General features: G+C 54.0%; 1 protein-coding gene across 1 annotated transcript in view; it reads right to left on the reverse strand.

Moving 5' to 3' along the window:
* Positions 1-938: 938 nt before the first annotated feature.
* Positions 939-21,711, reverse strand: part of LHX4 (LIM homeobox 4) — a gene marked incomplete at both ends in the record, with an annotated part of 42,647 nt that continues 21,874 nt past the window's right edge. Inside the window, 4 exons of the mRNA XM_079697922.1 lie at positions 939-1,333; positions 3,492-3,663; positions 4,065-4,219; positions 9,042-9,244. Of these exons, the coding sequence (XP_079554048.1) occupies positions 939-1,333; positions 3,492-3,663; positions 4,065-4,219; positions 9,042-9,244 (925 nt within the window). The remainder of the gene's footprint in view (positions 1,334-3,491; positions 3,664-4,064; positions 4,220-9,041; positions 9,245-21,711) is intronic.

The following is a 21,711-nucleotide window of genomic DNA, read 5'->3' on the forward strand; positions in this document are numbered from 1 at the left end:
CTGACTTGGCTAAACAGACTGCATGTTTGGAATCCAAACGTCTACAAATGTTTTCACTGATTGTCGTCCTGTTCTCTCCATATTTTAGCTTTGATCATTTTGGAACCCACAGCCCGTCTTGTGGAATAAATAACACAGGCAAATTAAAAAGGCACATTGTGCACCAGGGGGGACTTGTCATGCAGTCGCTGTGATGGTCCAGGGCCACTCAGCTCCAGCCTCAGAGTCACCTGCAATGAAAAGCACTTCTCGCCATCAGGGATTCAGTGATATAGATGGGATTTCGTAAAAACCAAAACTGACCAAATGGTCTCTGGCATGTATTTCTGGGTAGGGAAGAAGTCATAATTTTCACAGCAAAAAAAAAAAAATGAGGAGGGAGCATGTTTTCAACATCGAGCTCTGGCCATCAAAGTTTTCCACTGACCTTTAATAAGTGACTTTTTATTTTGAAAATTAGGGCTCAATAAGGGTGGTCCAGAAATCACTTTTATCAATACTCAAGGGCCGTGATGCCTCTACCTCAGGAATCTCGGTTCTGGTGAGAGCAGTGGTTCGGGGGGGCATCTCATGAGACACTCCAGTTGGAGGAGAGTTCCCAACGAGCAAGGTGGCCTGACACAGTCATGCCGTCAACCAAGCACTGTGCAGCCAAAGCCTGTAAGCAGGGCGGGGGAGGAGCCAACAAGCCAGCACCCTAGCGCTCTGGGCTCTGTGCCCCTGTGCTGTGTTCTGAGACGAGGCTGCTCTCCCACCACTTCCCAGGAAAACAAGCCCTAGTGGGGTCCTGCGACCTCCCCGGGATCGGCAGAGGACTTCCATTGAAAATAATGGAAATTCACATTGGCGCACTTTTGATCCTTAAAAGGCAAGTCTCTTTTGATCCTTGAAGATATTCTGTCAAGCCAGAGGACGGGTAGGGTGGGGAGGAGAGGTGCTTAAAAAGGAGGATGATCCATTTCATCGAGCCAAGAGGCTGGGCTAGTTGGAAAGTCGGGATAGCCTACACTGCTTCCTGTGGAGATGTCAGAGGTGGGTCCCCCAGCCATGGCTCTCAGCGTCTGGCTGACTCCCTGCCCTGCATGCGCAATGATGCCCAAATTACTGTCCACCGTGTAATCCAGCCCATTGAGCAAAGGAGCGTGGGATGGCAGGGACGAGATGGAGGATGGAGACTGGGGGATTCCATAGGGGCTCCCATCCCTCAAGTCCTGAAAGGATTGTCCTGTCCCGTCCATGGAGAAGCTCCCATTCATTAACTGTCCGCCTGTAACGTCCCCCACGTTGCCATAAATCCTATTGGTGTGGCCAAGTTCTGAGAGAATTTGATCCTCTGTGGACAAAAGAACGGAGATTTATTGTCAGCCGCCAGGACTCCGGTGGTCCCCTGTTCTTCACAACCTAGGAATACACACGACCAGGAAAGAAGCCCAAGCATGAGCCAGACGCCAACGTGTCAGCCTGGCATCCAGAGACTGACCCGCATCAAGAGGAAAAAACAGAACCCACACCTGCAGAGACCAAACGCCCAGGTCCCAGAAGGCGGGACAAATGTTTGGTGAGTTTGTTGGTCCCATGTGTGCTCAGGTACGAAGATGGCTACACTGAGGAATATGAACGCCTGAGGTTTGGTGGGTCATATGTTCTCCACATCACAAATGGAAGAAACTCTGTGCTAACAAGATTTCATCTGAAAGTGTTCAAGCTGAAAAAAGTGCTTGGTTCAGTTAGTTGGGAAACAAGCAGGCCCATACAGTCAGGGGAGCTGAGGACCTCTCTAAGACATGTGTACAAAAGCCTTCTGGTCTACCTGGGAAAGAGGTTCAATATTAAAGTACTTGGTTTCTCTGTCTATCAATAAGCTCTTCACTGGGGACAAAGTATTGGACTGATTAAGGCAAATGACCTTGTTTTATGAAGAATTTCATTAAGGGGATCTAATGGAACCTTTGCCACCCGGAAGAATTCCTCTCTCCAACAGAGGTGAGCAATTTTAGTCTTAAGAAAAAGAAGATTATATAATTACCTGGAGAGACCAATGATATGTCAACCTGGGGACCCACCTGCACCCAACAGAAAGGAGCTATGAAACAAGACTTAACAATCCTGTATGTTCCAGACGTTGATTTCAGCAGCTTAGAGGAGATTAAGTGGCTTTCCCCCTCCCCCACCAAGAGGTCGGGAAGGTGAGCATAAGGCCCTTGAACCCTCCCCAGGGCCCCACAGGCAGACCTCTGGGCTGGGCTACAGTCCTCTCGGGACATCACGGTCCTGGCAGGCAGCTCATGCCATCTGCTGCCCCACAGACTTCCTTTCTATTCCCACCTGGACCTGTGCATCCATTCCTACCAAGACCACCCCAGAGTGGACTTCAACACCCATCCCTTCTGACAACCAGCCCTAGGCCGTCCCTCACCCCACCCATAAAAACGAAAAGGGGGAGAGGAGTCATGCCCTTTAGAGGGGGCTGGTGATGAAGGCTCAGCTCCACTGTAAAATGGCCATTAACTGGCCTTTTGCCTACACCTGTCATCCCGTGCGGCCAGGGCCCTCTGTGAGAGCCACAGGCTCCTTAAAGGGGATGGTCGTGTCTTCCAAGTGTAAAAATGTGCTGAGCTTTCCCCAAACACATTCACAGTCAGTTGTGTTCATGGATCCCCAAGAACACTGTGAGGTGGGCAAGGATGTGGTTATTCCCCATTTATAGATGGGGAAACTGAGGCTCAAGAGAAGTGAATCCGTTGGACAGAGCCGTAACCGGAAGCCAGATTTCTGATCCCCCAGCTCAGGACTCTTCCCTTCGCCCCACAACAGAAGACCTTCCACATTTGAGGACTCATTGCATGAGAACCGTCATGGCTATTTGCAAACAACCGAAGGATCCAGAACATGCAGCCATTTGCAACTTTGCTGACGCACACATTTGAATATAGCGCATGCAGCAAAGCGTTTGCGCTGGACCGGATGACAGGAGCGGTGGGGGAAGGGATTTCAGAATGAGGCCGGTCCCCAGCTCACGTGCACTCACAGTACTGATTTCCCGGGGCAAAGGGCCCATTGAGCACATCCTCCCACTGCCAGGAGAGGAGGGGGCTCACTCTAGGGGGTCACGGGAGGGAGGCCAGTGCCCCGGCCGAGGGGAGAAACGCAGGAGGGGGGCTCAGGGCGCAGGCAGAGACACAGCTGTCCTGCACAGCTGCGTGGGCTGGTGAGGGAGCCCCGGGCCGCAGGCAAGGAGGGGAGGCCTTGGGGCCCACGGGCCGGGGAACCCGGCTTCCATGTGTCCGCAGCAGAGCTCTGGTTTCCTCTGCCCTGTCCCCTCTGGAAGGGCCACTACCCTTTCCCCCCTGCCCTTTACCCCAAGTTGCAGGGAGGGCTGTGTTCGGGAGGGAGGTGGCCAGGCCTCAAGAAAGACCCCTCGTGAGCATCGGGGATTAGTTTCCCAGGGGCCTCTCCTAGGGCCTGGGCCTCGCCCCTGCAGCCCTGCTCACCTCGGAAGCTCAGCTCACTGTCACTAACCCCACAGTCCTCTGCCGAGCTCTCCTTCTCCTGCTTGCTGCCTCCCCGGCTCCTCTTGACGCTCTTATAGAACTGCCCCCAGCGGTGCCGCCCCGCGTCCTTCTTCAGCCGCTTTTCCTTGGCCCTTCTGTTCTGAAACCAAACCTGTCACACAAGCACAAGGGACACTCTTGGGGGGCGTCCACCACGAACCCAAAGCCCCCAGGGTCCCCGAGACAAAAGACAAAGACTGAAGCCTCAGCAGAGCTCAGGGAAAGGAATGGGACGGGCCCACCACTCCCCCTGCCTGGGCCTCAGAAATCCGTCTCTGATTCGGCAAATTTCCGGGGGTTGTGGCCCTGAGCCCAACTCCCTCAGGGGATCAGGGACACCGCTGATGAGGTGCCATGGTTACCACTCCCGAAGCCTCCCTCACGTGGAGGGCACAGATGCAGGGACCCACAGGACACCCTCCACCCCTGCCCCAGGCCCGGCCTGGGTGGTGCCAGGCCTGGGATCCCCAGTCAGCAAAGGAGGCCTGGGGGCCAGGGTGGCTGGTGTCTCACCTGTACGACCCTCATGTCCAGGCCTGTCTCTGAGGACAGCTGCTCCCTCACGTGCCGGGCGGGCTTAGGGGAGTTCTTGTAGGCGTTCTTCAATGTCTCCAGCTGCTTCGCCGTGATGGTGGTCCGGGGTCGCTTAGCTCCGGCCTCTGAGTCATCTGCAACGAAAACCACTTCTTACTGGGTCCACCCCATCTGAAGCAGCTGGGTCTCAACCCGCCTTCCTCCTCTCCCCATGTAATCTTGTCTGCTATGGGCAAGAGTGTGGGAAAATGGGGGAATACCAAAGGGGAGTGGTCCCAAACCCCAGGAAGCCCACGCCTGCACCACAGGCCCTCTGAGTCACTGAAAAGTGAGGACGATGTCCCGCTTGCCTCAGCTCCCTGCCTCTCCCCTGCCAGCCACCCAGGGGCTTTCCTCACACTGAAGGTGTACCATTCCATGCGTTTCCCCATCATGACAAACATTCTGACTGGCCAACCAGGTGAGTTACTGCCAAGGCTGCAAAGGTGAAGGAGCCAGAAGGAAGTCTGTGCTCTGGGCTGCCCCTCCTCCCATCAGGAACGTCCGTTCCCCCAGGTCCCACCCACGGCTTCGCTGCCTTTCCACAGCTCTGGACTCATAGCAGGGGTGACCTGTACATTCACTATTCACCTAAGCAGTGTTCATCAATTATGGGTCAGAGCCCACTAGTGTGTTGTGAAGCCAATTTAGTTGATCGAAAACTAAGAGAGGAAATAAAATGGATGGGATGGAATGAGATGGGATGGGTTGGGATGGGATGGATGAGGCAGATTAGAGCAAGTATTGTTTCATGAAACTTGATCAATGCTTGCTGTATGAATATGTGTGCTGAGTTGAAACATAAAATGAGTCTCTTACTGGAGATCATAGTCAAAATTTTTTGAAAAACACTGGTCTGGGGCTTCCCTGGTGGCGCAGGGGTTGAGAGTCCACCTGCCGATGCAGGGGACGCGGGTTCGTGCCCCGATCCAGGAAGATCCCACATGCCGCGGAGCGGCTGGGCCCATGAGCCATGGTCACTGAGCCTGCGCGTCCGGAGCCTGTGCTCCGCAACGGGAGAGGCCACAACAGTGAGAGGCCCGCGTACCGCAAAAAAAAAAAAAAAAAAAAAACCACTGGACAACATGCTGATTGATCAACTGTCTTCAATGGATTTTGAGCATCAAGTTCCTGTGGGTCAAAGGCTGTTTATTCTCAGTCAGAGTCAGACACAGAGAGAGGCACTGGGTGTAAGTGGTTTGTTCCTCTCCCAGCACTTAGACTTACTTCCGTTCTCTGCCTAGCACCCCCGGAGTCGAGCAAGAGGGAATGGGCAGCTGCGTCTGGCCCTCTGGGTCCTTTGTGCCCCTCCCACATGTGCACTTTGAAGGGGGCCTGCTCCACGCCTATCTTCCTACCTTTCTTCCTTTCCGCCCAAGAAAACCCTCTCTTAGGAACAACAATAATAATAGCTAATGTTTATTAAGTGTTTACTGTGCGCCTGGTGTTGATCTAAGAGCTTTATGTGCCTACGAGCCTCACAACAATTCTAAAAGGTTTTCCTTGGAGTCGGAAGACCTGGGTTCTCCATTCTCACTGAGTGAGTGACGTGGGCAAGTCCCCTCCCCCCTCTGAAGCCTGGGTGGGTGGCACGTTGTAGGATTAAGTCAACCTTAATGACATGAAGCCCAGGCTCACACTACGATCTATAGTGCACACAGCGGAGGGGGGACAAGGCCCCCAGTCCTCTCTCCTCCTTGGGCTGTTTTCTTCCCCAGCAGAGCACTGTCATTCTCAAAGCCCACCACTCAGGTCCTGGACACAGGACCAGGGGGAAGGATTCCAGAGCCACTGAGACACACGCACTGAGGAAAACCTCCAAAATTCTTTAAACTCTGTTGTTAGGAATCACTCCCGTCTGCCCGTATTTACAGAGATAAGAGCATGACAGAACTTGATGCAAATACGAAATAGTGCACTTAAAAAATATCCATACGGTCTTTACGTACAAAATTTGAAATAATGAAACCACCAAAAATTTTTTCAATTCATCGAGAATTGCTTAATTTCAAAATAGGTTGGCCTAGTGCATTAGAGATTGTTCTCACCACGGCCAGATGGCAGCGCCACTGGGACAAACCCCTGTCACTCTGGGTTGGTGGCCCCTTGGTTCCGCATGGCTGGCTACGTACGCAGAACTTTCTTCTTGCGATTATGGGGACTATTATGCTGTTATTTTAACATTCAATGTTATTAAAATTTTAAATCTTTTTTATATCCTATAACAATATCATCTGAGTATTCATTAAGTAGTGGTGGCAGTGCTCGTGCTGAAAAATGTACCCAAAAATCAATAACTTTGGTACGGAAGTTAAATGTGATAAAACGCTATGAGGAAGGCCAAGCAAGACCATGATACCCTAGGCTGTTAATTTAGGAGAGAGCATCTGGGAGAGACTGAGATAGTGCTGAGAAAATAAAAAGTAGCATTAAGGCAAAGATACACTTCACTGGTTATGGATTTATGTGCTCCCAGGATACATGCCTGCCCCCCGACTTTTTACATTAATTCCTATGGGAAAATTAGTCTTAAAATATGTTAGTTTTGAATTATGCAGGGTCTTCTAGCACTTGTCCCTGGCACAAAATGCCACCTCATTATATTGAAAATGCAAATATCCAGGGAGACTAACAAATGAACAAAATCATTCACACCAAGATACAAATAGCTGATATTCAGTCTTTTGGGTAGCACCAGGGAGGGAATCTAAGCCTGAAAGAGGGTTTAGATTAGCAAGGAGGAATTAAAACATAAAAAGAGAGAGCCAAATGCCCCCACAGCAGACCAAGGCCTCTGCTGCACCAAGGAGCACCCAGATTTCAAGGGATGGAGTGGCCGCTGCCTCACTGACAGCCAAGGCGGGAGGAACGGACCAGAAACACTGTGTAAGCCCCAGCTGCTGGCAAACCCACAACAGATCTCACCTACTGTTTGCATTTCTTTTCCACGTTGGTCTCTCCCTCGTGGAACGTCCCATTCCACAAGTGTCAACCTCTGGAAACCTCAGGACACAGCCTTACGTGACAGGTGCTCTGACCCACCCCCATGGAGCTGAGATGCTGAGGCTCAACCAGGTACACAACTTGCCGGGGGAACCCCCAAGTTAGCGCATGACCCGGCAGAGATGCCCACCGACCTCTGAGGCCAAATTCGGTGTCTTTCCACCATCCTACAGAGGTCTGCTGCGGGGCAAAGCATCCTCTATAAGAGCGTTAGCCCCACTGGGTCATTCTTGCCTCCCCAGCTGGTCTCCCCTTTCTCTCGACCCATCCACAGCAGCAGTGGACGCCAGGCTGCACGTGCTCAGGGTCTAAAGGAGGCCTCTGATGGCGAGAGGCAGCCGCTGGCCCTGGGGGTGGCCTGCATCCTTGGGGTCTCTGGTGAAGAGCATCAGAGTTGCACAGGCAGCTTGGGCTCTCTGAGTCCCTCTGCGCTGAGGGTTTATCTCTAATCTTCTGTGACACTATAACTGACTCCAAAGTAACTGCATCGAGTGAGTTTTAAGGGGCCAGAGCAGATGAATACATTAAGGCAAAGAGCCTAGGAGCAGGCTTGCAGAGGCCCCAGAAAGAGGAGAAGAGACTGAAGGGCGGTCCATGCCAAGCGCCAGAACTCTGGGGATGGGGGCAGAAGAGAGCGGAGGCCCTGACGCGCTGTCCCTCCCAGGCGGAGCTCGGCTCCCGCGGCCTCACCACCACAAACCCTTGAACTGCATTCGTTAGCGAAAGACTAATTTCTCCATGCATTGATCGTATGGATACAATATATATGTGGGGACCGAGGAAAGAGCTGGAAGGAGATACATGAAATTGTTGCTCCTTTGTTTTTTCATCAAGCCCAGAGCCGTCAACAAAAGCGTTCCGCAGTAACACCCTGAGTCGATAAAATTTCTAGTCAAAGGCAAATGACCTTGGACGTTTCACGCGTTTGTGCGCCTGAGATTCCCAGGTTGACTTTGGCCAAATGCCATATTCGGAGCCAGGGTGGAGGGCGCAGCTGTGAGTGAGAAGCCTGAGGTGAGGCTGCAGGAGGTGGGGAGTCGGGCTTGGCTTTCCTGAGGGGAGCGCTGGGGAATGGGGGGGAGGGGTCCAAGCCCTCTCTAGGCCCTGGGAAGGCCCAGGAAAGACCTAGGGCTGCCCAGGAGCAAGGCCTTGGAGGGCAGGAGCCGCTGCTGCCCAGGCCGCCCCTGCGAAGGCGGGCTTTCCAGGGTGGTTACTAAAGGCTGGGGCCCGACATCAGCCTCAGCCTGTGCTGCGAGCTTCTGTGCAGACCGTGCACAGGGCCCTGAGGTGGCCAGGGAAGGGTGGCGGGGTGCACGGGAGCAGATGGCTGAGACGGTTGGGTCTCCCTGAACGCGGAGACTGGCTGAGCATATGCTCCCCTATGAGGGGCTCGGGAGACACAAGAGTCGTCACCCCTAAGTCCCTGCCCTCGAGAAGCCCACAGTCTGAGAGGGGAAACAGAATACAGTTAACTGAATACGAGCTGACCCGTTCCAAGGGTGACTTAGGCCAAGGCCAGGGCTCCTGCTGACCGAAGCCTCTGAGGTGCAGAGGTAAATGTGCACCCCGATATGTGAAACTGACGAGCAGCTCCACTGCAGACGGGGCACCCTCCCAGCCCCGCCCCAAGGGAGGGGCCTCGAGATGACGGGCACGAGGTCCTCGGCTGCTCCCCAGCCAACGTGCTGGCGCGCGAGACAGGCAGGCGCTCAGCAGCCGGAAACCGGCTGATGCTTCAGTGGAGCAGCAAGTGCCAAGGGCTGGGGGCTGGGGGTTCCCCCTCCCTGCAGGCATCTGGGAAGGTTCTAGAGGAGGCAGGGGGCGAGCAGGGCTCCGAGGGGTGGGCAGCCCGGACTCAGGCAGGGCAGGGGGCACGGCCGGCATGGAGGCCGGGGGAGGGGCCGTGCTGGTTACCGTTCTGCTTGGCCGTCTCGTAGTCCTCCTTGCACACCAGCCGCCCGTCCTCCATGAGGTAGAACTCGTCCCCCGTGGCCAGCTGCCGGTTACAGATGATGCAGGCGAAGCAGTGCAGGTGGTAGACGAAGTCCTGCGCCTTCCTGACCACCTGGGTCGGGGGGATGCCCTGCTGGCAGGCCGTGCATTTTGTGCCGAAGCGCCTGTCAGGGCAGCGTGAAAGGATTAGAGCGCGGGGCAGGGAGGCGGGGTCAGGCTTGCGCGCACTTTTCATCTGTCCCTCCCCCACCCCACCACTCCGGGGGGTCCATGGGCCTCCACCCCTGGACCACCCAACTGTCCGATTAACAGCTCTGTCAGTTCACCCAGGGCTGTAGGATTTTCCAGGTCCCACTGAGCAGGCAGTTTCCCCCTCTGCCTCCTGGTTTCTTCAGCTTGATGGTGAGGCCTAGAGGACCAGCCCCACGGGGCAACTGTGTGCACCCATGTGCATAAAGCATCAGGTGAGACGCCTCTTCCCGTGCTCCCCACGGGAGAGGCCCATGTGGCTGGGACACGCCACACGCCAGGGTCCACACGGGGCTCCGGCCGCAGAGCGGGCCTCTCACGATGGGTTCTCTCTCCTGCCTCTCCCCTCCATCCGGCAGACACCAAACCCTCCGTAGCAGCCTCCGTCCCCTTCCCACGCACAGCCCCTGAGATGTGAGCCCGGGAATCTGCGTTTTATAGCCCTGCCACCATTCGAGGTGCGGGGCCTGCAGACCTCAGTTTGAAAAATGCTGCCTCAGACCTCTTCCTCTCAACCCCTTTCTGGAGCAGCACCGAGGCAAGAGGAAGGTGCCCACCACCCGGGCCCAAGGTTGGGAAAAGAAGAGACGTAGACTCGTTGCAACTATAGTCCAGCTGGGTCGTTGAAGCCCCGTTCCCTGTCCTGGCCATACACGCAGAGCCACGCCAGTGGTCGTAGAGGCCGGGGGGAACTGGGGGCCAGTGCAGATGTGACGATGAAGCGGTGGGTGCGTGGGGGGCTCTGCTGCAGGAGGGAGGTGGGAGGGTTGGGGAGGGAGGGGCAGAGTTTCAAACAGCAATCAACCTAATTATTCATGACACTTCACACAGCAGAACTTTATCTTCTTCAGGATGAGAGACTTTGCCTAATGGATCTGGGGAAGGTTTGATTTTAATGGTCCTTTTAACTAATGCTTATAGGCAGCCTGATTTCCCCTGAAAGGACAGTACATATTTCATCCCCATTAATACCAAATAAATTAATTATGGTCATGGCTATCATGATGAATCCCAGATTAATGCAGAATGATGGGTCTCTTGTGCAGTAATGATACCTGCCGGGGGCTGCAGGGGCCTGGAGCAGGCACGGCCAGCTGTGGCTTCAGCCCCGTCCTGGGGGCATGGGGTCACAGAGAGAAGTGGGGTTCTCTAAGTCTAGATGGGTAATCCCGAAAGAGCCAGGAGCGTGGCCCCAGGGACTGCTTTTCTGAGACGAGATCTGAGGAGGGTGTCGGGGTGTGAGGGCCTGAGCTGTTTGGCTAGAAAGGACCCCAGGCTTCTGAACTCCTGGAATGCCCCTCGGTTTTGGGAGGACGGTGGCATGCATGGGAACAGGCCTCTTTAGAGCAGGGGTTCTCAGCCCGGAGCTCAGGACAGGCCCTGTCAACCACCCCCGAGTTTTTCAAAACTGTGCATCAGGAGTGGGGGGCTGGATTTCAACAAATTTTCAAAGGGTTTCAAGGGTTTCATCAGATTTCAAGTCCAGGACCCAGAAAAGTAGAGATCAAGTTTGTTGAAAAATAAATCAGTGAATAAAGAACCATGATTTTAGAGATGAGGAGACAGCTAAATCTGAGAATGAAGAACAAAGTCTACTGTCAGTCCTAGGTGGTTGAGAACCAGGCTTCGGTGTGTGTGTGTGTGTGTGTGTGTGTGTGTGTGTGTGTGTGTGTGTGTGTGTGTGTGTGTGTGTGTGTGTGTGTGTGTGTGTGTGTGTGTGTGTGTGTGTGTGTGTGTGTGTCAAAGAGAAAGGAAGCCTGTATATGTGTTTCTAGAGTGTGTTTTCAAATTGCCTGTAGTGTGTGTGTGTGTGTGTGTGTGTCAAAGAGAAAGGAAGCCTGTATATGTGTTTCTAGAGTGTGTTTTCAAATTGCCTGTAGTGTGTGTGTGTGTGTGTGTGTGTGTGTGTGTGTGTGTGTCAAAGAGAAAGGAAGCCTGTATATGTGTTTCTAGAGTGTGTTTTCAAATTGCCTGTAGTTTGCTATCCAGTCCAGGCCAATTCACAAAGCAGGTGTTCAAAATGAAACAATCCTGCTCACTGCAAACCCTCCCAAATAAACCACCGAAACCCAAGCGTCCAAATCCTTTGCTGCAAAGGCTGGAGCAGAAGCAGCTCCAGAGAGCTAGAGTTTTCCAAAAAGCAAGTTCTATTTTGTGGCCGAGTCACGGGGTGGAGACCGGGGGTGGGGTGGGGGGCTGGGGGGGTGGGAGGAGGCCTGAGCAGAATCCAGAACAGAGTGGAGACCCTGCAGCGGCCCCGCCCACAGGCAGGGCCACATCCTCTCCCCACTAAAAAGCAGGCTGTGGCTTTCCGTGACCAGAAACCTAGTTGACACCAGAGCCCCAGAGACATGAAAGATAACGAGGGTATAAATTTAATCTACATACCGACAGTGATTCATGCATGAGGGTGGCAAGTGCACAAGAAAAATGAAAAAAAAATGGACTTTCCCACCGGCGTTTTTCAGCAATTGAAGCAATTTTCCTGATTGTGGGATTTATACCAATGGTAAGTGGAAGTTGCCCCTTATTACCTCTCTCCCCTGGAGCACGGCCAGTGGGACCCTCATCGAGGGGACTGCGTGCACCCCCTGGGCTCACAGGGCTCTCCCAGCATGGCCCAGTCCTGAGGGGGCTCCCCACCCCAACTTCTGGTCAGAGCCAGCGGGCCCAGAATAAGGCGCCGTCCTGTGGGGCTGCAGATGTAAGGACAACACTGTCCTGAGTGTCCAGATCTCAGACCAGCCAGAGTCACAGGTGAGGCAGCCACGGCCTGGAGAGGCTACACAACTTGTTCTATGACGAGTAATAATGAGATGGCCGCGGCTAAAACTCCCGGGTCCAAAACGAGGTAAAACTGTGAACCTGGCTGCTACACAGAATCAATAGTCTAACCAACCTGACCAAATCTGAAGGATGCTGGGGGCGGGGGCGGAGGAGGACACTGGCCAAGGAAGAGGCTTCCGAGGAATTTTCAAGTCAGCATTCCCTTCATCCTATCGTTGAGCCCCTACTGTGTGCAGGGCCCTGCCCGTTCGGGTGCAAACTGCACTGGCCTTGCTCTCCAGAAGGACAATCTCTCTCTGGTCAGCCCTACCTGCTAGGCCTTCAGGGACAGCCGGGCTCCCCTGGGAAAGCAGCTGGAGCTGATCCAAAAGACAAAGAAAACACAAGGGAGGACTTGCTAATGGCTAACGTTACTTTCCTTCTCGGAGCAGCATCACTGGCAATGCTCTTATCTCTGCCCAACGAGCAGCAGGCAAGCCACAAAGACCCACCGAAGGAGTGAATGAATGCACGCAGGAAGGAATGAGTGCACGAACTGCTCCTTCAAGCATGTGTCCGAAGCAGGAGGGGAAGGATTAGCACTCACCATAAGAACTGCAGCTCCTGGCAAAAGCTCTCCTAAGAAGGGAATTGAACCCCCCCGTTGAAATGAGGCCCGAAGTTTACAAAAACATAAACTTTCCACCCCACTTTGCTCTCATCATTGCACTCATTCCACAGATGTCTCCTGAGTGCCCAACCTGGAAGGCGGGGATTAGGATGCCTTCTGACAAATGAGAAACTGAGGCTCAGATGGGTGAGGTGCCGGCCTCGGCTCAAACAGGCAAAGAGTAAAAAGACCAGGATTTGAACTCGGTGCTTCTGACAGCACAGCTGGCGCACGGTGGCCGTCAAAGGCAGCAAGCATCACAGAGCAGCCAGCCGTGGTGCCTCTACTCTGGACTGGAAGTGGGTTCCAGGGGCCCTGTGCCCCTCAAGCATCCCCAGCTGCTCTGAGCCGCCGAGCATGCGGCTCCCAGGCCTGCGATGCAGGGCTGCCCCAAGAGCCTTCCCCCCCAGGGGTCACCTCAACACACCAACTGGTCCTATCAACACCTTCCTGCACCTGTAGCTCAGGTGTGAGGGGCCTGGGCTTCCGGAAATGCACCAGACGTCATGGCTGACATTCAGGGGCTGCCCCCGACCCTGGGAACAGGGCCAGGCCCGTGTCCTTGGCCTCCCCCTCTGCTCCCGCGCTCAGCCTGAGTTCCTTCTGCCCATTCATCTGTCCACCCCGGCTGCTCTCGACAGGCCTGCCTGGCCCGCTCTCCACTTCAGGGTGTCTGGATACTGCAGGAAGGGTGACAGGCAGACCTGGCAGGCACCATATCTTCTAGAAACAGGTGCATGTAAATCCTACACCACAGATGTTCCAGCACATTCCTGATTTTAAGTTCTGACCTACCATCAGGCCAGGTACCATATTCTGGTCACCAACACAATTAAAGAGTAGCTCCCGTTTACCAAGCACCTGCTGTGTGCCTGCGTGGTACATAACCTCACTTGATCCTCGCCACCGGCCCTCAGGCCACACCGCTGCCTCCCCGGGGCAGTCACTGTCACCCCGGCCCACGTCCCACCCCGGGACGAGTTTCCCTCCTGGCTCACCGTCCCTGCTGCCGTAATTCTCAGTGGCGTCCGTGTCCCCAGATCAGTCCCTCATTCCCCTGCCCCCTCGTTTCCTTGACCTCTTCTCCTGAAAGGCATGGCCTCCCCCGTTCCTCAGCCACTCATGCCCATATGGTCCACCCCGGACCGTGTCACCAGGAACTGCGGCGCCTCCAACCTTCGCACCGTCCTGTCCTTCCAGCTCAGTCCCCGCAGCAGCCCGACGCCCACAGCCCTGCAACCCGGGCCCTCTCACTGCCCCTCCCTTCCCTCGTGGCCTCACGTCCCCCCCTTACCCAGCAAAGACTCCGTGGTGCACCTTAGGAATCCCTCTCGCGCCCACACCCCGAACCCGCGCCCCACTCTCAGTCCTCCGCTTCCTCCGTGCAGCACCGGGCGTCTGACAGCACCGAGGGAAACATACCACCTCCCTGACTGGGCTCCCCTTAAACTCAGGCTCTGGGCCTCAAGAGGGCCAGGGAAAGCACAGGGCACTTCCCTAGTGCATTAGCCCTCCCACCTTCCCATGCCTTCTCTCTCTCAAGCCCCTCATCCTCCGTCTCAGCTGGCGGGCCCAGCCTCCTATTTCTGGGAGAAAAACGGAGCTCTAAGCAAAGGCCTGCCAGGCACTCCCACTGTCCCATCCACACATACCCCACCCCGCCCCGCCGCCACTTGCCCAGGTCTCTCGGCTTCCTACAGCTGACTCGGCTGCGCTCCTGGTCAAGGCCGACCGCCCGCCTGGGCGCAGAGTCCACTCCTTCCTGCCTGATAAGATCATTCACCCAGCAACTGGCCCCCGTGCCACCCACATCATTAACTTCCCCTCTCTATCACATCTACCCAGCAGCGTACAGCATGCTATTATCAATAGTTCTGTCACTTAAAAAAATAAAACCTCTCTTGACCCTACACCTCCTTGCACCTACCAGCCCTTTCTCTACTCCCCTTGGAGCAAAATCCCTCAGAAGACAGGTCTCTAGGCAGGGTCTCTAATGCCCCTGCTCTCAGTCTTCTCTTGAATCCACTCCGATGGTTCATTTCATGGGCAACCAGGTGTCTGCTCAAACATTTTCCTGGGTGTGTCTGGAAGCGGTTTTGGACAGATTAACATCTGAATCAGTCGACGGAGTAAAGCAGATTACCCTCCTCAAAGTGATGGGCCTCATCCAATCAGGTGAAGACCTGAAGAGAACAGAAAGGCTGGCCCTCCCAAGAGTGAGAGTGAACTCCCCTTGCCTGACTGCCGGGAGCTGGGACATCAGTCTTTTCCTGCCTTTAGACTCGAACTGAAATGCTGGCCCTTTCTTGGGTCTCGAGCCTGCCATCTTTTGGATGGGGACTTACACCATCAACTCTCCTGGGTCTCCAGCCTGCTGACTGCAGATCTTGCGGCTTCTCAGCCTCCAAAATCATGTGAGCCAATCCTTAAATTAAATCTCTTTACACATACACGCCCCCCAACACACACCCTGTTGGTTGCATTTCTGTGGAAAACCCTGAATAATACACGCTCCAGTCAAGATGCCACCCACAAATCAACCTCAACTGCACTTGACTAGGTCAGCGCAGCCCCGGCATTGCTGAGTCCAGTGGTCAGGTCTAATCTTCCCTGACCTTCTACCACATCGGCCATCCCTCTTCCTTAGAACGCTGCGCTCACTTGGTCTCAGGACCTGACTCTCCTGGGTCTGCTCCTTCCTCGGACAGCCCTTTCTCCACCTCCCACACCTCTTCTCTGTCCCCCCTACACCCCTGGGGATTCTACTTCCACCTCCAAGCCCAGACCTCCCCACCCAACTCCAGAAGGGTGCATCCCATGACGTCCTCAGCATCTCGACTTGGACGCCCAAGACCAAACTCCTGATCCAGATGCAGATCCCAACATCTGTTCCTCAGGAACAGGAATATTTTCAATAGCATCAAAGAGAATCAAAAATATTTTAGAATAAATTTAACCAAACAGGTGCAAGACGTTCACACTAAAAACTACAAAATATTTCTGAAAGAAATTTTAAAAGACCAAGACAAATGGAAAGATATTCTATATTCATGGCTTTAAAAACTTAATATTGTTAATATGGCAATACTATCCAAAGGGATTTACAGATTTAATGCAATTCCTATCAAAATCCCAACAGCACATTTTGCAGGAATTGAAAAGCCAATTTTAACCCTAATTTCATGGGCAACCAGATGTTTGCTCAAACAAACATCTATTGCAATTGTTCCTGTTCCTCCAGTGACCTTCCCCATCTCAGAGAAGGGTGATTTCATTCTTCCAGTTGCTCAGGCCGACAGCCTCGGACACCCGCATCTGATCTGTCAGCAGATCTCATTGGCACCACTCAAAATTACGCCAAGAACTGGACCACCCCTCGCCGTCTCCACCACTGCCTCCCCAGCTGAGGCCACCCTCTCCGCTTGCCCACAGCTCCCCTAAAGCATCCCCTGGCTGCAGCCCTTGCCCCACCGTCTATCCTCCACACAGTGACCCTGAGTCGGACCATCTCACTCCCCTGCTCAAAACCTTCCAGGGGCTCCCCTCTCACTCAGAGTAAAAGCCAAAGTCCCCTAACTGGCCTCTACGATCCTGCACCATCCGGCCTGCTTCTTGGGCTCGGAGCTCTTTCCCCAGATATCTACATGGCTCACTCCTGCATTTTCTAGAGGTTTCCCCTCAGATGGATCCTTCTCAGGGGGCAGTCCTTAACCACCTCCCCTGCATCCCACCCCAGCACTTCCTTTCCCTTCTCTAAAGCACTCATCTCCCATGGATGTACTGTGCATTTCGTTCATTTATCGTATTGTCTTTTCCCCTCTCTAGAAGGCGAGCTCCGTGACAGCGGGGCTGGATCTCTTTGGTTCACCAGTGGACCCAGTGCCTGGAGCAGTGCCTGGCCCGGGATATGTGTTCAGTGACTATTTGGTCATACGTAGCGAATGACCCACTCCTACGGTATGCATTAATGCACAATTCCCCCATTTGTAGATGAGGAAACAAGTTCAGAGAGGGTAAGAAATGTGCCAGGGGCCTCACAGCCATAGACAGTGGAGCTGGGATTTGAACCCAATGTTCTTCCTTTCTCTGGGCCGTTGACAGCAGTCAGTGGAAGCCAGCCCAGGGCCCACGCCAGCCTCCCATGTGTGGGAGCTGCCACAGTGCGGACTGTCCCGAGGAAACAAAATACCACACAACTTAATTTTATGCTTTAATTGCTTGGTGGTGATTTACTGCCGGCTGTATATTTTTTTCCCAGTTGACACTTCCCTCCATGTATTTCTTTTATCTATCACCACACTTGACAGGTAAGTCGCTGATATTTACTGTTACTGTATGTACCAATATTTCCAACATATATCACCACCACAGCCATGTCACGGCACACAGAGTTCTGCCCCAGAACGGTCAGCCTTCTCCAGACATAGACGGGGGCCATATCTGGAGAAGGCCTGACACCGGAGAATGTTAGAGCCTTAGAGAATACGGACACAGCTCCCCCATACACATACTCACACATAAAGCTCCCAGGCCCACCAGAACTGCCCCTCAGGCTCTGCTTTTTGTTTTTAATATAATGTTTTTCTTTTCAACAAGCATTCAATATTACTTTGAGATGAATACAATGGGAAAAGCTTTAGAACCAGTGACCTAGTCCAACCTCCTCATTTAACACAGAAGCAAACTGGGGAAGCCCAGAGAGGGTCAGGGGCTTACCCAAGGTCACACAGCCCAGTTAGTGTCAGAAAAAGGTCTACAGCCCGACTCTCCCTTCCCCCAGCCATCCTTCCCCACTTTCCCTGTTGGGGGGAGATTTGCTTCCCAAGAGGCAATGGGACGTGTAGGATCTGACCCTCTTCTACGAGAGTGCAGCCCATCTCTCTTAATTTTTGTGAACATGCATTAAGCACTCAGTATGCACCAGGGGATTTCACGTGTGCTATTTCATTGAAAGCGCACAACAGCCCTTATCGGTAGCTGCTATTATTCCCTTTTCACAGATGCGACAGCCTGCCAGCTGGTCCAACAACATCGTCCCTCCTTCCCACTCCTCTCCTCTAGGCACCTAATCAGCTCTCCTTACTCCAGACTAATTCTTCTCTGCCAAGGTGTTAGCCCAGCTGTCACCAAATCACTCTGTGCAGAAGTGCCACCTGGGATGTTTGCTTAGAAGCAGAAAAGCCACCCCAGACTCCTGATTCTGGGCCCAGAACCCACACTTTTAACAAGCCCCACACGGATGACCCCAGTACAGCTGTGGCATGGACCATTCTTTGAGAAACCCTGCGTAATGGACGCTCTTGGCCCTCTCGCAGCATCTGCAGCTTGCTTGTTGATTCTTGAGCCCTTCAAGGCCTAAGGACTCATTCTCAACAGTGGTGCAGCAGACACAGGGACAGGCAGCAGCATGGACGTTCTGGGACAGAGGCCCCATCCCACCCCCTCCCACCATACACCCGGCCAGCCCGCTGCATGGACCCATGATGCCCGCCACAGGGTCCAAGGCTGGTCTGTGGCTTCTCCGAAAGTGGCACTTCCAGGGGCACCAACAGACCCCAGGAGCCAGATCGACAAGTCAGAGACTGGATCTCCCTGGACCTTCGTGTGACCTCGGCCAGAGAATCAGCAGGAAACGTGGTGGAGCCAGGGCACGGGTTCCTGAGCACTGGGCTTGGGAGATTCAGGAGCCATGGGGGCAACGTGGCCAAAGATGGGCTGCAGCAGGAAGGCATAGACTGGCAGAGAGGGGATCGAGAGGGGAAGGACAGCCTATTAGAAAAGCTTCCAGCAGTGCAGAGGTGTGGTGACAGGGGACCAAAAGAGGAGAGAGGCAGTGGGAATGGAGAGAGAGGGCCTTTTGGAGGTGGGACCCCATGTCTCGGTACCTGACTGGCTGGGAGTGGGAAGTAAAGGAGGCAGGAGCTTGAGCCCCAGTGATTCAGAGAACGGGACCTGCTGCTGCCAGCTGGCGTGTTTTAAGCTGCCTCCATCTCCCATTCCCAGGTCACCCCGTCCCTCTTTGCCTGGGGACCATGTTCCCACAGCCCAGATGCCATCTGACTCCCAGGCTGATTGGCAACTATTTGGTTCCAAACAGATCCTCCCAAGGCAGAAAGGTCTCCAGTATGCAGGTTCCAGAGATGTCAGGAGGCCTTCACTGAGAGCCTGGGCTCTGGGAGGGTGGGCAGGCACCGCTGAACGGGAGGCCTCCGGGGCAGGCAGACAGATAATCCGTGGACTCATCACCGCCTGATATACCGCCTCAGGTCCCAGGGGGAACTGCTCAGCTAAGTAATTGCTTCTGCCTTGATTACAGGCCTTTGCAAATGACTATGGGCCTGGTCCCACCAGTGTTTGAATCTTACAAATGTCCGCACACGCAGCTACTATCTGGACCACCTGGTCGTTACCTTAAGAGGTTTAATTTGCTTAGCGAGGGAATTAGACTATAAACTATTCGGAAATTATGGAAAGTCACACGTCAAAGAGACCCTCCCCTTGTGAGTTCTTCAAGCACATTTTGCTAGAGTGTGTGTGCGCATGTGTGTGTGTGTGTGTGTGTATGTCCTAACAGGTGTGTGGTTATCAAAAATAACAAGTGGCTCAGCAAGAACCTGGCCCCAGATTGGACCACAACCAACCCCAGAACTGAAGTGGCCTCTTCCTGGGGCAACAGAGTACAAGCTACTAGAGGCAGCCACACAAGCACAGGCAGGACCCTCCTGCCAGAGCTGGGAACCCCGCTTTGGGAAGTGAAGGCTGAGGGCTGCGGTCACTGCCACAGAGCTCTGGACCACACAGAGAGGGATGGTCTCCTGTGGGGAAGACTCAAGGCAGCTCCGCACACCAAAAGGTGGACAGTTGTTCCAATCACCTGCCACTGCCACTGGACAGGCCCCACCTCCCTCCCCAGGACCCCTGTCTAGCCCAAGGCTTTTTGTAGCCTCTGCCCCAGGACCCTCCTTTTCTCTTTTTTTTTCCTCCTCCCTACATAGATATGCCATCATGGCCTTAATAGGAATAGTTCCCAGTAATGATGGCTACTGAACACTTCATTTTACTCAGTCCTCATAGTAACTTTTGAAAAGTAGACATTTTTATTCCCATCCCTTTTTCGAGATGGGAGAGTGAGTCTCAGAGAGGTCTAATGCCCCAGATTCACACTGAGCCTGGATTCAAACCCAGCACCTGGTCCCTCTTCAACGTCCACCTTGGAGAGAGGTTTCTGGGCCCTTATCGGCCCATCAGGCCCATATTGCCCGATGTCCTGTGGGCGTCTGCCCAGCTGAGGGATGGAGGCCCTGGTCACCGGAGTGACTGGCCCAAGGTCACTAACGAAGACCTGGCCAGAGCCAGCAAAACTACCCTGCAGCTGGGCCAAACTCAGAGCGAGCTGGAGCTGAAACAGGCTGTTCTGAACTGCGGGGATAAATCAGCAGCTCCCGGGCTCCCAAGGACACCGCTAACCTGCCCTTGGCTGACAGCCAGGCTGACTGCCTGGAGACTGACCGGCTGGGGGAGGGGACACAGCTCCCCAGTGACAACGGCGCAGCAGCCCTCCATCCCGCTGGGTCCCCGCAGTGCCAGGAAGGTGAGGGCCTCAGGGGCAGGGAGACACCCCCAGAGAAGCATGAAGTTTTAGACAGGACCCCCCAGGAGTGGCAGTCACCCCAGAACGCCTCCAACTCTTCCCCACGGCCCCCTCTGGCAGGCAGATGCCAGCACGCATACCTGGCGGCCAGGGCGTGGCTTGAAGCTCCCCACAAGCCTGGGATGTTCTTAAAGGCTGTGCTTTACCTTAAAAACGTACACGGGCTCTTGCGCTTTCTTTGATTCTATAGCTGTTTGTTTCATACTACAATAATCACTGGTTTGTTTCTCAAGTCTTCATGTAAATTGGCATGGCATCTTTGTCCCCGGCCCACTGCCATGTACCCTCTCCACCTGCCAGGCTACCCCTGCCTCCATCTGAGGAGTTCTAGGCCTCTAAAAGTCATCTCAGTGGGAAGGTCTCAAAGCTGGAGGGAGCAGCGGGCAGGAGAGGTCAGCTCAGGCCCAGCCCGAGGGAGAACTCTGCCAGCTGGTCCTCCATGACCGCAGGTCAGGTGAACACATCCAGGGCCAGAAACCCAGAGATACAGCACCTAGCATGAAGCACCCAGCAGTGCTAGACACAGTTTACACGCTATCTTCTTCCATTGGTGGCGCAGTGGTTGAGAGTCCACCTGCCGATGCAGGGGACGCGGGTTCGTGCCCTGGTCCGGAAAGATCCCACATGCCGCGGAGTGGCTGGGCCCGTGAGCCATGGCTGCTGAGCCTGTGCGTTCCAAAACTTCATTCCCTTATCTGTTAAGAGGTGACATTCTAACCCACAGAGTTGCATTTCATAGCAACTCTGTGGGTTAGAATGTCACCTCTTAACAGATAACGGAATGAGGTTTTCAGGAAGGCCTAGTCACTTGTTTGCTGACAAATAGCTGGTAAAACACAGGACAGGAATTCAATCAAGCTCCGTTTGGGTTCACCAGACCACTCTACTGATAAAATAACTCCCCTTTGCGAAATGCTACTGTGTACCAGGTCTTCTAAAGCAGCCAACATTAGCGTTCCCATTTTTCCTGCAGAGGACACTGGAGCTCAGAGATGTTAAGGAACTTGCCTAAGGACCCCAGCACCTGAACCAGTTCCTGGAGCAGAAAACCTGTTTTCACCATGCCTCAGAGTAAGGGAGCTGCTAGGCTCATCCCAGGACCGAATCAGTGATGAAAAGGGGGACCCGGAAGCCCAAATCCCAGACCCCTGCTCTCCCCAGGGTCTAGTCCGTTTGCAAGGAGCCAGGGATCCTCCACATGCTGGGTGCACAGTCCAGAAAAGACCTGCTCAGCAAATGCAACCCAAGGAGTGTTGGCTCCCTGGCTTGCGAGTCAAATTGTAATAATCTTAGAA

Source organism: Hyperoodon ampullatus (assembly GCF_949752795.1).
Source record: "Hyperoodon ampullatus genome assembly, chromosome: 2".
Lineage (NCBI taxonomy): Eukaryota > Metazoa > Chordata > Mammalia > Artiodactyla > Ziphiidae > Hyperoodon > Hyperoodon ampullatus.